Source organism: Pieris napi, chromosome 11 (genome assembly GCF_905475465.1).
Source record: "Pieris napi chromosome 11, ilPieNapi1.2, whole genome shotgun sequence".
Classification (NCBI taxonomy): Eukaryota; Metazoa; Arthropoda; class Insecta; order Lepidoptera; family Pieridae; genus Pieris; species Pieris napi.
In genome coordinates, this window is record NC_062244.1 from 9,331,035 (window position 1) to 9,346,443 (window position 15,409).

At 32.7% G+C, this 15,409-nt stretch overlaps 3 protein-coding genes across 10 annotated transcripts in view; 2 read left to right on the forward strand and 1 right to left on the reverse strand.

Annotated features, from left to right (window-relative positions):
• Window positions 1-15,409, reverse strand: part of LOC125053671 (dystrophin, isoforms A/C/F/G/H-like) — a 358,079-nt gene that overhangs the window by 177,420 nt on the left and 165,250 nt on the right. The gene's annotated exons all lie outside the window — the stretch shown is intronic.
• LOC125053679 lies at window positions 820-4,684 on the forward strand. Its single transcript, XM_047655176.1, has 5 exons — window positions 820-940; window positions 2,161-2,335; window positions 3,224-3,307; window positions 3,819-3,976; window positions 4,547-4,684. Exons 1-5 carry the CDS (start codon window positions 874-876, stop codon window positions 4,624-4,626), a joined length of 564 nt encoding a protein of 187 aa, XP_047511132.1. The 5' UTR covers window positions 820-873; the 3' UTR covers window positions 4,627-4,684.
• Window positions 6,079-9,548, forward strand: LOC125053678. Its single transcript, XM_047655175.1, has 5 exons — window positions 6,079-6,275; window positions 7,660-7,800; window positions 7,951-8,056; window positions 8,659-8,816; window positions 9,322-9,548. Exons 1-5 carry the CDS (start codon window positions 6,233-6,235, stop codon window positions 9,465-9,467), a joined length of 594 nt encoding a protein of 197 aa, XP_047511131.1. The 5' UTR covers window positions 6,079-6,232; the 3' UTR covers window positions 9,468-9,548.

Consider the following 15,409-nt stretch of genomic DNA (forward strand, 5'->3'; position numbering starts at 1 on the left):
CACGCTAGTCGGAAACCGCCCTATAAGTCATTTAAGATTCGTTCGGAACGGTGAAGGAAAACATCAAGAGGAAACCGGCTTGCCTGAGACACAAAAATTCGACGGCGTGTGTCAGGCATAGGAGAATGATCACCTACTTGGCTATTAGATCGAAAATTGATCATGAAACAGATTGAGAAATCTGTGACCTATAGAGGTTGTAGTGCCACTGATTTTTCGAAGTTATACTTCTTTAGGCGCGTTATGAAAAATTGATGAGATTGAAATTGTACGATGCGCGCGCACCGTGACACAAAATTAACAGAATGAAGTTGCCCACGGAAGATGCTACGGCATTGGACATAATTTAAAAACAACATTCGAATAATAATATAATTTATGTTACACTTAATGTAAGAGAATAATAATGAATATTTATTTATTTAATTTTTCAAATGTAAACTGAACTTTATTGACTATAATGACTCCTTTTCCAGTCTTTGATTATTTAATTATAATTAATTATTTACATGCAATCAAAAACTATTTTTAATGATGCCAAAGAAGTATACCTTTTTACGCGCGTACATAAGTACACGCACCCTTTTTTTATAGAGAGATACCGACGGGATGAACATTTAATGTTTGACAGTTACGAAACCCATGAACGTTTTGTACTACTGAAATTTTTGTTTCCTTTTTTTTCAACGACTTTCCAATGTTTTTAATAGTTAATAAAAACCAAGAAAATCGGTCCAGCCAGAAGATTATAATGTAGTGATAGTAAACGAAAATATTTCATACATACAAGAACATAACTTTATTTCTTTTACGCAATCAATATTGCAATACTCGCATGAGTTTTATATTAAATTCCGCTTTGCTATTAAAATAATGTTGACTTACTTTGTGTTCGCCGAGCAATGCGCAAGCTTATGGAGTATAATTTTTATAATAGATGGTAAAGTATACTTTAATATAAACCATCATATTTTCTTAGAACATTTAAATTACTTTAGATACGATCCTTAATAAAGCCCAAGACCCGAGAAGTAATAAACAACTTACATAATTTTCCTTCTAAGCGAAGAAGCAAAAATAATATTGCAACTAGAATAACGCGAATATTATAACCTTAATATTCTATTGTTAATTTTAATTTTCACTTTACCAAATAATTACTCAATTTTTACGTTTAAATAATGCTTTCGAGATTTTAAAATTGTAAATTAGCCAATAAAATCGATCTTAAGTCTCGAATGGGATAAATAGGGCGACCATGAACAGATGATTCTAACAATTCTTCTTCCTACCAAACCATTATAGTTCATGAATTTACTAACGTACTATTTAAAAATCGAACACTGTTCACTTTTAAGTTCTTAAGTACGTTACAAGTAATGAAACCACATGAATCTCTTATAAAAATATCGAGCAATTAAAAGTGATTTCCCCGGCGGCGAGCGCTATTAGTCTATTACCAGAGATACAATGCACGCAGAAAATTTCTAGCCCAGTTACTGAACAAACCTCATATTCTATTGGGAAATATTGCGATACTGTCAAACTGTTCGATAACTATAGCTGTTTATTTCTAAATATGTCATCTAACAATAGGTCGTATGTAATTGAGAATAATGAACAAGAACGATAGAGTTTCTTTGGACGCAGCGGTAATTTTTTTACTAACATTAGCAAAAATAGCGTCCTATTATGTAATGGTAGGTGAAGTTAGGTTTTATTAGATGAAAAGTATATTAAATAGTATTTTTATAAGTTAACGATATAAATAATACATATATCGATATGTGAGGGTCTTAAAAAAGTTCTTGCTTCTTCTTAAATTATTATTGATACTGATTAGATGAAAAAATCAAACCAACCAAAAACCAAACCACGCCTTTCCATCATTGTCAATTTTTACAAAAAACACGCCTATCCTAAAACACCCTTGCTGTCCATGGCATACTATAGTTATGTTTTGTTTACTAACCAATAACTGAGCAACTAAGACCATATTTTACTACCTCTAACTATAGCTACATACGTAAACAATCTAAAATAAATAAATTATGATAATCACAAATAGATACGTATGGTTTCACATAAAGGTTCTACTGACTTTAACCCTGACCCAAGATCCGCCCTTGAACCAAAATAAATATTAAGGATTACTTTCAGTTACAATATGCCAACTAACTCTAACCCCTTATGGGCTTGAACGTCGAGACATAATAGAACAGGCGGAGTTCGGTGACGCTCAACACCGGGGTGGTAGGTGGTATGCGTATGAAGGAAACACATCCGGTGAGAGCGGAAGCGATCTTAAGACTAGCAATTCAGCTCATAGAAGCAGGTATTACTACGTTACATTTCCCACAACTGAGCGTTTTTCAAGGCAGTTTTTGCCGCGCACCACCACTATGTGGAACCAGCTGCCCACTGAGGTATTTCCGAACCAATTCGACTTAGGGTCCTTCAAGAAAAGAGCGTACCAATTCTTAAAAGGCCGGCAACGCACTCGCGAGCCCTCTGGCATTGAGAGTGTCCATGGGTGGCGGTATCACTTAACATCAGGTGAGCCTCCTGCCTGTTTGCCGTTCTAAAAAAAATTTTTTTACTTCTAGTCTTTACTACTTCATATGTCTACAAATATGTCTAAATATCATCGGTCATCAATTTAAAAATTACGCCGATTACCCCAAGATCAATTAAAAATTACATCAGCTTAATTACAAACAGCATTATGATATTATGAACTTTAAATTTCTATAATGTAAATTCAATGATACCTACTAGTTTATAATATAAGTAAACATAACATGATAAAAATGCCAAATCATAAGAGATTTTTTTTTATAGAAAAGGGCGCAAACGGCTTACCTGATATTAAGTCGAACGCTGCCCATGAACAGTCACAATGCCAAATGGGTCGCAAGTGCGTTGCCGGCCTTTTAAGTTCAGTTCCGTTTATACAGTAAACACTCTTATTAGTTAGTCAATACATATGCAGCATAGCATATGAATTACATTAAAAAAAAGCAATCGCAAAACTCTCGGAAATAAAATATAATAACCAATCTTTTAAAGTTGTATCCTATTTATATTTGAACGTCCAAAGAGTGTCATATACTTAACAGTCTTGCCACAATCTGCCATTTAGTTTTTGAACTTCGCTAACAATCTTAGAGTTAATATTTTCTCGAGGAAATTCTTTAAAGTTTCTGATATTTTATCATTTAAGCTCCATATCGTCTGGCTCCGAGAGCGTCTCTTCAAGTTTGTCTTCGGAGGCGTCGTCTATTGAAACCAAAGAGGCCAGGCGAGCGTAAGTTTATAATGTTCATTGCAAATAGTACATTTCTCTGGTTATTATCTCGTTTATTCTTGTAAAGCTTTTTTTTTTTTTTCTTTTTTTTTTATACGAGGTGAAAATGCGCTTACGCAGGCCCACATCAAGGATGTCGAGCTTGACGCGTGGACAGTGGGGCTGGGTCTACACTCAAAACCCTCTGCTATTCAGAGGGGTAGCGAGACCCCACCCACTAAAAACACCTCAGCCCTTCACATGCCCTTAATATGGGCCCTCGGGGTTCGCTAGGCATTCTACCTAAGGATTCTTATAAAGCTACTCTAACATTATTTATACACAAATACACTTCTGGGTATGTTTAATTGATTATGATTTGCAACAGATAAACAGCCATCGCACGATAACAATGAATTAACCTTAATTTTTCCTATCAAAGTATGGTGATAACAAAGTCATTATTTTATTACTTTTAGTAGGCATACAAAGATATTTTTATGTTTATAATAATTGTTCATAAAAATTTCAGAACAAAAACATGGCGCCAGTGCACGCCATGTCCTCACGATATGTTAAAGAAATATATAAATTTTGGTATCAAATGGATCTGTGCAGCGTATCAGCGCGCGCACCGATCCTTCAAGAGCGAGTGTATGATGCGGTATAGGAACTGTCAGGATGGAACTAGTAATAAGATTAATTCATTTAAAAATTTTAATTAATTCAATGTATATATATAAAAATGAAACCCGTTTTTCGTTGTCACGACATAACATGAAAACGGCTTGACCGATTTGTCTGATTTTTTTTAATAATATTCCTTGAAGTACGAGGATGGTTCTTACGGAGAAAAAAATTTTTAAAAAATTGAGTGAAAAAGTGTAAAAACAACACTTTTCTGTATTCCCATACAAAATATTCGTAATAATACTTAAAAGTCAATTTGAACTTTAATACCATAACAAGTGTTAGTGGATTCCGGGAAGTGTTCCGGGAAGGTAATTTTTTATTTGTTGTCTTATCAACTTTTTTTTATCCTAATAATATTACTTATTCTGCTATACTTCCCGAATAGCAGAATAAGTATTAAAAAAAAAATAAAGTATCGACTGTTAGGCGGTACGATGTTCGCCATGCCAGCTAGTATTTTTATAAAAGGTTTTATTGAAAAATAAGTAAAATAAAATTAATTTTAGGGTTATCACTTTTTTTTAAATAATGTACTATATTATCATATATGTTTTTTTTTTATTTCAGTGTTTGTGAAGATATCTGACAAGCGATGCAAAAACAGCTCGTACCACGGCCGACATTGGTTTTACGTTTATAGAGTTTAATGTGATAAAAAATGAATTTCATATTGTATTTTGAATTGCGTCATTCCCATGTGTCGACACATAATATTGGCGATACAACTCTCAATGGCTCAAATATACAGAAGCTTGCCTAAAGAAATCTATAAAACAGAAATAGAACTTATCTACTACTGACCCATACACATAATCAATCACGCACCGTATCAAAATTATGCCATCTTTTGACTCAAATTGACTCTTTGAATAGAGGATATTTACAGTTCTAAACGCTGGTAAATGAGTTTTCATCAAACTCGATATAAATTCTAAACAAAGCAATTTCAATTATAGGGAATTACGAAATTCCGCCATTATCCCCACATGGTGCCTAATAATATAAATTGTTATTCGCCTGGCGCTTGATCGTTAATCACATCTCCAATTTGTTGACCCCGTGTTTTATACATTGCTATTAACATAATTAGATGAGATTTATCAGAGACGCAATAAACATTAGACCCTAATAAAGGACCTATTCACCGAATTTGAGCAGTAAGTAGGCTGGATAGGACTATTACGCCCGTGGTCGTGTCTTCTAACCTCGACTGTTCACCGATACATTTTGCTATCTAAGTGTAAGTAAGTATAAGGCAGATCTCTTAGACTAAGTCAACATTTAATAAAATTATCCAGATGGTAATAATAAAGCTTTGAATTAGCTTTTACCTATAAATATTTTTATAGTGAGTAGTTTAGTGTAGTTATAAGTTAGTTAGTTTGGTTGGTTTGGTATTTTATTTTTGATGTGAAACATCTATAGCCGCACGTAATACCGATTTCTGGTATAGGTATATATACAGTCTATATGCAGTAGTGTGTACGGTGTGTGTATTTCGAAGTCACTGATTAAACGAATTAAGTAGTCACGATTTGAAATAAATTCGTAATTTTGTGTATTTCATGAAAATAAATGTTTATTCAATAAATAGTCATCGTTATCTGGAAAAAAATCGTAATATTTTATTTAATAATTATGACATATTTAGTTACTATCACAATCTGTTCTTTTCTGCTTTTCATATTACTTTTACAAAATAATGTCGATGTTTCACATCTGCCAGGCGTCCCATGATTTTTTAAGTTTTATAATATAATAATTATGTACTATCAAAATGAAATAAGTAATAAATAAAACCGTGATTTTTAATTAAGGAACGGATGTTAAATCTATTTTATTTACAATAAACACACCTTAGCTTATTTATTTATTATTTATGTTTGAGTTGTCTGGAACAAATCTTCATTTATTTAATCTTATTTTTCTTCTGTTTTGTGTTATTGTGCTGTAAATAAAGTGTTTTTTAATATTATTATTTGCTCAAAAAATGTTAGCCCATACAACATCAACAAAGCCCAAAATGTACACAGTAAATACAAAACGAATATATGCCTTAAATCTCTGTAAAATTGCCCAAACAATCAAAATGCATAAACCCTGTAGATGTGTTGAATTCAAATATAATAAAACATAAAAATATCGAGAGCATAAAATATTTTATATAAATATAGTGATAAGCGTTCGTGGTCAGAATTTATGATTTTTCATACATTTTACAGGCGCTAAAGTGAATTGGTTTGATAAAATAGTATGCGGCTGCTGCCTGTCGAGATATCGCTATTAATAATCATCGGTAAGGCGAGCATTCAATTATTTATGACTATTTCAACATTGTAAATGTTTTCCGATACCGTGTCAATTAAATCGGAGGACGTGAATCGACTCTACGAATACAAAAAAATTCATTACATTATAAATAATAGAGAGGCTCCTTTCTGACTAAGAAAGGTGACTAATTATATTTTTCATAATTGCTAATTTAAAACTCTGTATAACGAATTAAAAGGGACCGAGAATTTTTATTCGTTATAGAGAAGTTTCATTATAGAGGGGAAGAATTAACGTATGGTGTGTTAAACCAAACAAAGTTAACTCATTTTTACGTTATAGAGAGCTCGTCATTATAACGAATGACGTTATAAACAGTTTATACTGTATTTGTCTATCCATGTCTAATAGACGTAAATTGAAAAGGTTAAACACAAACTTCCATGACACTAAAACTTCTATTCGAAGAACTAAATTTGTATAAAACTGATGGAAAGTGTATCCAAGAACAAGCAAAGTTAACTTTATCTGCGGTAAAAGCTTCGACATCAAAAGTTCCAAAGCTGCCTTGTAGAGCGGCCGCAAACTATGTTGGATTCACAAACTTTCCTTTTTAAAAAACCTTTATATTTCATAAAAATGACGTTGATCGTTTTAAAAATTTGCATTTTTTTCTTAGTCGAAGGTCAAGGCCTTCCTCTTATTTGTTTATAAATATATCTTAATATATATAAATTACGTGTCACGTTGTTTTTCCGCTATGGACTCCTAAACTACCGAACCGATATCAATCAAATTTGCACACCGTGTGTAGTTTGATCCAACTTAAAATATAGGATAGCTTACATCTCAATTTATACCCGTAATATTATTTCATTGCAAAATATGTATTTGTTAATTATTTGATAGTCACAATTCTAACAGATGGCGGTGTGTTAAAAGTACCAACGTTTTACATAAGATACAATTTAATGGCATAACCACCAATAAAGCATGGTGGTCCCCATGACTGGTATTCTCCTACCGTTTCCCTTGAAAAGTTTGCTACTATGTAATATAACAAAAACCTTAGCCACAGCAACGCTTGGCCGGTCTGCTCGTTTATTATAAATAATTAACGTATAGTTTGTAACGATTACGCAAGGTTGCTCAAGTTTTTAAAATCGAAAAAACTCAGATAAGCGCCATCTATGTCACCGTAAAGGTCAGTTTATCAGAATATTTTTAGTATAAATATTATACATTATATTAACATATCTATCTAAAGTATGTGGCCGTTTACTTTTAAATAAATTTCCAAAAACATATCAAATAATATTTCAACAACAAGGCCTTGTGTCAAGTACCAAATGGCGATTCCATAGTATAATTTTTCTTTCAAAAATAATGTGTAAAGTATCCCCTTGCAGTTCATTTATCGGCGGCGCTGATTGAAAATGTTACAGTTAATGAAAATATAAGTAATGACATAAGAGAAGTGGAAACAAGAAGAAAAAAGGACAAACATAGGGAGCTATCTACATCATCCTCGGAGGGTTTTCGTAAAAGTGGTAAAATATACAATTATTTCACTTATAAATTATTATATAAATGGAGTTTTATAACCCGATTGTCACAATTCTATTAGAGTGTTAGTTTTTGTACCACTACAAAGTAGAAAATAATCGAAGCAAGTTTTTTCAATATTTGTATTTTTTTAGATGGTTCAAGTAAAGATGAGCATGAGTCCTTAGACATATCGCCCTCATCCACATCATCCTCTGAGCAAAAGCACCATCCCAAATCATCCAAAGAACGGAGAGGATGGTAATTTTTTTTCTAATTTTAACAGAAATTTAGAGTAAAGCTGTTGTCTGTAAATCATTTTGGCGTTATTTTTGGTTTACACAATTTTGTAGTAGGTATACAATATATACAATGATATATATGTATATAAAAAGTACAATTAATTAAATAATTCAATGAGAGGACGCAGATTTGAAAGGCAATTACAAACCCTATTTTGAAGATTAATTGGTAATTCGAACAAATGAATCGGTGTTATTTCTTGCTCCGAATAAGATAATAAAACGATATCAATTTAATATTGGCTTGAAATCCATAAACCAATTATCTTCATATTTAATTGTCATATAATTTTCATAACGCGTTGTTATAATGTTTAAACTTACATGTTTGAAATAAGCAAGGCTGCGTTCTCTGTAGATATTCGACAACTTGTAGGACTTAAGGCTTTAGTTGTTTAGAATTAGGTTATAACATAACATCCTATTCATAAACTAAATCAAAGCTTTTAGAACGATGTCAATACGGAAATTATTTGATACTTTGGTATTCAATTTATTTTACAGGATTTTCTCCATCATTAAAAAAATAACGTAGTTTTATTTTTACCTTAATTTTTATAGGAGAAAATGGCATCGCAAATGTACCCCGTGCCCCGAAGACATGGTGAAGAAATGGAAAAATCCGAGTATAAAGTGGATTTGTGGAGCCTATCAACGGGCTCGGAGGACCTTCAAAAGCCTATGTATGATGCACTATAGGAATTGTCAGGATGGCACCAGTACGTAGTTTAATCCAAGTTGATATTAAAAAGCTAAGGGGTTTGTTTGCTTGAATGCGCTAAACTGAGAGTACTGGTTTGAAAAGAGAAAAAAAATTGCTTGGATAGTCATTTATCATTATAAAATCGTCAAGAACGGCTAGTTCAATAGAAGTGAATTTGTGTATAAAGTATAATAGTACACGCTACATATTCGTTTTCATAACTATATAAAATATTGAAAATGGGTTTTGAAACCGATAGTGGCGAAAGTAAAAGGAAAAATAAAATCAAAACTCTTCTAAGAAAAGTTCAATAAACTCTATATACTCTCAGTGCAAAAACCAGACCAGATTTTTTTGAGGTCTGGTAAATCTTTTAAATCAAATACTTAAGTTTATATTGAAAACTTAAAAACTGCAACCTTCAGGTCACGCTAATTAGCTTTTAAGAACCTTATTAACATATAATTTTATCTTTTAGTATTTAATTGCTCTTTGCGTTATTAAAGTATGAATTTTTATAGTGTTTGTGAAGATTCACGACAATCGCTGCGCAAATGACACGGGACGGGATCAGCCCTATAACATCCACTTCTTCTACGATTACAATGTCAAATCCCGCTCTAGCAAAAGCTCCGACTCGACTATTGAAAGTTCTATCTCTGTATAGACGTATTTTATTAATAATAAATGTAAAGAAATAAGTATCGAATAACTCTGATAAGTATTTTTACTTTAATTGGCATAAAATAAAAACGAAGGATCTTATGAAAATTCTATTATTGTTACTGTAAAGAAATCATATTATTTTGTATTTTGATCCAGTACCAGCCTCTAGCCAGTTCTCAAAGGTATATTTATTAGAAGCAAAATAATGTATTTATTAGGTTTGTGTTTTATTTATAAAAACACTTGTAAGTCTGTTAAATGTAAGCGTTTAATTGGGACTGAACAATGAATTTTTATCTAAGTGCGCATTTAACACTTATTTACCGAGTAAAGAATATCGCTGTGAGAAAGCCACCATGTTTAAGTACCAATGCCGTGCCCTGACCACCTGATTCTTGCCTATAAGGATCCAAGCGTTTTTAATGATGTTATGTGTATAGAATAGGTTACTCTATGGAAAGAATCCTAAGCCTAATGACTCTAGTGTCGCGAGAACAATTTTACAAATCATCGCAAAAATAAAATATTTCTGTGTAAAATTTTAAATAATATAGAGACTTATAGAGTCTATTAAAGGCTTTTTAGCGAGACGTCAAAACTAGAAAGCCATTACACCGAGTGTTTTAAACGAGATCTCGTTACAATCTCCATCCGTCATCTCTTTGCACCTGCGGTTATTAATGCGAAAGAACTTACTCAGCAAGCAATGCATTTAGCGAGCCGACGGGTGCCCGGCTCAGGCGAAAAGCGGAAAAACGTATCAACACAAAAAAAATCAAATAAAACGTATTAAAAAAAATTGAACTTATAAGTAAAGTCTAAGGCATGGTAGGAACTATCGTACTGTTTGGTAAGTTAGGTTAATTTAATTATCAGGAAACAAACAGTTACATCACTTTAATAGAAACAATAAAAGTCAAGTCAAATATAAATTTCAAGTATATAACCCACGGTAAAATAAATTAGACAATGCAATATTTATAAAATCCCAAATAAGAACCTTTCTGTTAATTAATGGGTAGGTAGAATTTTTGTTTATTTAAAACGACTATCGTACAATGAACGGACCTAAAGCTAATTCTTGTAAACTGTCATATATAAATCTAATTAAAAACTAGAGTTTTTGAAATTTACTTTAGACACTATTTTAGAGTAATCAGTAGTTAAGCTGCATTGGCTATTCAAAATTATATCACTCCGCTTACGCCCTTCAATTACTCTAAGTCTTAAGTCACTTAAAAAGAATTCATACCTGAAAATTGTAGACAAAAGCGAGCCTTAGTCCCAAACAGGTAGAGAGGATAATCCTAGATCCAGGAAAAATAAAACAAGGAAAAATCGTACACTACAAAATGATAAGGTTGTCATGTGTTGTAAACGCTTAGCACTTATTATGTCTGTCTGTTTGATAAATTGCACGTCTGAGTGGGATTAATGGACGTGTAAGGGATTTGGTGTAGATACTAACTATGACGTTTCTCAATACGTTTAATCGCTTTCTAAGTTATGAATATTCCTGTACACTGCGTAGTGTTGCCGCCAAAAACTAATTAATATACGAGATATAGGTACTTTAATTGAATACATTTCTTGCATATTAATTGCATACTGGCTTGTGTTGTATGTAACCCGGTCCTGGGTTTGATATTCCGGTGTACAGGGTAACTCGAAAAGAGACATAATATGATCCCGAATAGTATATAAAATAAAATTGCAAAATTGTTAAATCATAAAAGTAAATAAAGTATTAGTAGTAGAGTATTTTATAGTAAATTTTGAATATTTATTTTATTTTCATACTGTATTAGTGTACAAGCCAAGGCTGTACATTTTGCTCACTCAGGCTTTTATACTCAAAATAACTTTACTCATATAGGTAAGCAAGTACACTTATGAACGTCAACAGAAAAGATGTTAAATTGATTCTAAATTTACATTTAATACCACTTCGCAAGTCAACGGCGTAGAGCGGGCAAGAAGAACTGGCAAGAAATTCTCTGGCAATTTTTATAAGCGTGGTTAGTTTTATAAGTGTGGCGATTTCCTAAATCGTCGGAGTTACGCCTCGAGAGTATAGCCAGACGTAGGGACTTTCTTCAACTGTTACATTGCATTCATACGTTGCATAGCAACAACATTTCATTATTTCGCTTATATTCTATTATGTACGCGAGTTAATATAGAGTAAAATTATGATTCTCTATCATTTAAAGCACCCCGATAACCGAGGAACCGTACAGTCAGTATTTAACATAAGAAAGATACCTAATTTCTAAAGGGTAAAACAACTTCAATGGGACTTATTTGTGACGTTTGAAAAAAGAACCACTCGTAATAATGTGACAACAAAAATATAAAAGAGGGTATTTCAGAGCAATACATTGCCCTGTCGTTAAAGGGCAACGTTACTTTGATGTTGGGATTCGACGCACCCTTAAAATAATTTCTATGTTATAAAAGACTTGGTATAATTCCTTTTGTGTCAAATATACTTGCTAATGGACTGGAGTAGCATAAATTTTAGTATTTATAAGATCCAGTAGTTAATGGGGCAAGGGGTGTTTCTGGATCTGTTTCATTGATTAATTCTTCTTTATGGGGAGTAGATGGTCAGCAGTGTTGCAATGTCTAGAGCACCAATTGATTTTCTTTGTAAGTGCGCATTTTACACTAATTTATTTTATTAAAATCTAAACATTTTTTCTTAAGAATCTTGCTACAAGTGCGCATGTGTAATAGTTACTTTAGCTCGTTCGGTTGTTTACGAATTGACTCGAACATATCCCCGAAGTGGGATGGTCGAGTCGGAGTAGGGAATAGATTATTAAAGAGGTTGTGACACATGCGCACGGGCAATTCCTCTGTTCAACTTTGAAGTTATACAGTTTATGTAAGTCAGTGAAGTGAATTATAGTGAATCAAGTCATCATTGGAGTGCTTAATTTCCTACCCTAAGAACTAGATCAACTAGCCCTTACACTAGACCACTAGACACTAAGACCTATAAGGTTGTAGCGCCATTAATTAAGTAGGTGGCGATGCCTGTCACGTAAGCATTATCGGGTTAAAGACATATTGGTTTCCCCGCGATGTTACGTTACGTTTATGTTAGTTATGTGTGCAATTCTTAATAAGCGTTTGAACGTTTGGAAATGCTCCAATGGGATTTAAATCAATTATCTAAAGCCAGCAACTGGCGGGAAGTGGCACTCGGACTCGCAAGGCGAGGACCTTTACTACGTACTTCGCTCACTCCAGTGAGCTTCCGTCCTGCCTTTCAGGCGAATGGCCACCCCGTGACGGCCCAATCCGAGGTTCGAGTCTCACAGGATACGACCTTACGCTAGTCGCGGGAAAAAAACCCATTCAGGGCGAGCCACGCACGCCAAAACAGCCCGAGTTGAGCTGTAAAGACCCTGAAGGCAACCAGCGAGATTCCATTCAAAAAAAAAAGAAGTGGCACTCGACTGGGAGCGGTGGAAGTTTCTCGTTTCATAGAGGAAGACACATTGTGGATCACAGCTAGAGAAAAAAGTTATATTCATATGTAAATATATTTTTTACATTTTTAACATTATAAGCCATATTCTTAAATTTAGCTTAGAGATAATAAGGTACTTTTGATGTAATGAACTAGAGAAGGAACCTTTTACCTGTTCAATGAATGAAGAATGTTAAAATAATAGTGTATTTTCCCACTCAACCGACTGACAATTCTTCATCACGTACGTTATCCTCAATCTACGCCTCATTTAACAGATCGAAGTTATTTATTATACCTTTTTTAAGCAACTGTACTCGAAGTAATGACACATGATGAAGCAGGTCTATTTATATATCTTTTTAACTGCTGTTTTTACCAAAAAAAATTCAGTAATAAAATATAAAGACACTACACTTTTATCTTACACGATGTAGAGAAAATTTCAACAGTATCGTGACACCAAAATATATTGTTTGTTATGAAATGTTCCACAAGTTGTAATAATAAGCTTATATTTATAAATCACTTCAAGGAAACTGAACAAGTTATTGTGTATGATTAATTGGCCGCTGGACCGATTTACATGAACCAAAATTTCGATTTTTGGTACCGACTTCCAAAAATTAGACTAATAGGATCTTCATACCCCGTTTATAAATAAATAAATAATGGTTTGACACATTGAATTCTCTTAACGAAATAATCTTATTTTATATATTATCTGTTTTATTTTTTAAGGAATTCTTCTATATTATCCTAATTCACTTATGTTCTTCGTGTGTATTGAAAACTCAACACTTTCTTTACTATTACTACCGAAATTCTATTATTTTCTATTACTTTTAATAATACCTATTTGTTGGCTATCACAAGCCTTTCAATAACGCGCGAAAAATATCATAAGCCGAGGCGACAGTGCGCTACGTTTAGAGGGAAATCATTCGGAAAATTGGATTCTTTCCGGGCGAAAAGCCACCCTGTCAGATCTAGCGGGGCTGCCTGTCACCTGGGTTTTACTAGGATTTCCTAAAGGAAAAACTAAAGTTTTATCTGAACTGAGGGATACATTTTAAATTATTTTTATTCTTTTGAATATGTGATTATATCTACGAGTTACATTCCTAGTAACTATTACATAGAATACATTTTATTTAAGTTTGAGCTTACTCAAAGGTTAAAATAAAGATAAAATAGTTACTAAAGATTCAATTGAGAGCTAAAAATCCTAATCTAAGTTAAATCTTTTGCTAATTAATCGGGGATTAAAAGTCATCTTGCCGTTCTCTACATAATTGCAAAAATCATATATATCTATAAACGATAATGAACAACTCTGAGTACTACTATTAGCCGTATCTTTTTTAGATATAAAATAAATATGAAAGAAGGAACGTCGCTTCTTACTTTTGATTGCCTATAATTGTCAAATGTTTGTTTACGCCGATAAAACCGTACGTATTATAAATAAAGATCAATTTTAGAAGTCGATGTTCTGTGTCCAAACACAGGTGGTTAAAGGCTCTATCGCTGTATCCAATGTCCAATAACCCTTCAATAAACACAGCTTGTCAAACCCTCACTATAGCTATCTAAAAGTAGCTTCCAAAGCATCGCTCGCCAATTTTAACTCTATCACCAAACGCTACGTCCCAATTTCCTTTGCAGTACAGTAAAGTCATTGTTTAACCAAACGCATAATTGAATATTTTTCGTGTAGAGTGCTATTCATGTTTTTACAGTATGAAAAGTTTAATTATTAACGACTTGTTATAGAATTCAAAATAATTGTTTGTTAGGATTACACAAAATATTGTTAATGATTGCAATAGAGTTTTATTTTTATAGAACTTCACTATTATATTTAATTGTATTCAATCTGGCATAGATAAAAGACATAAAATAGGTATTAAGACGATGCAATGTCGCATTGAGCACTCGTTTAGCCACCATATGAGAACAAATTGGAGAGCTTTTAAAATTAGTTTTGAATTCGAATAATTTCTTATATTATTGCATATATAATTATGTATTCAAATATTTCGAATAATTTTGTCTACCAAGTCACTAAGTCGTAGGCGCGACTACAACTACGTACAACCGCGTCTACTTTTATAATTATTAACTTACCTCTGGTAGTGTAGTGTGGACTTAATTTACGCACTTACACGCTCATTTGGTCCATTGTGCGTAAAGTCCTGGCTAATAAAGCCAACCTAGCTCTTTCAATAAACTCAAAAAAATATACCTCTATATATTACTTACTATAAATCTTATGTTGTACTGTTATGTGGTTGAAAATTACCTGAAACCAAACAAGGAAAATATATTAACATGAATATATGTCGTATTTTACTATACATACAATAAACCAATAGGTATGTTTATAAAAAAATGTACCTATATGTACATTCTCTTATTTACGGCTTTCGTCAAAGTTTTTACCAAACGGCTTAATTCAC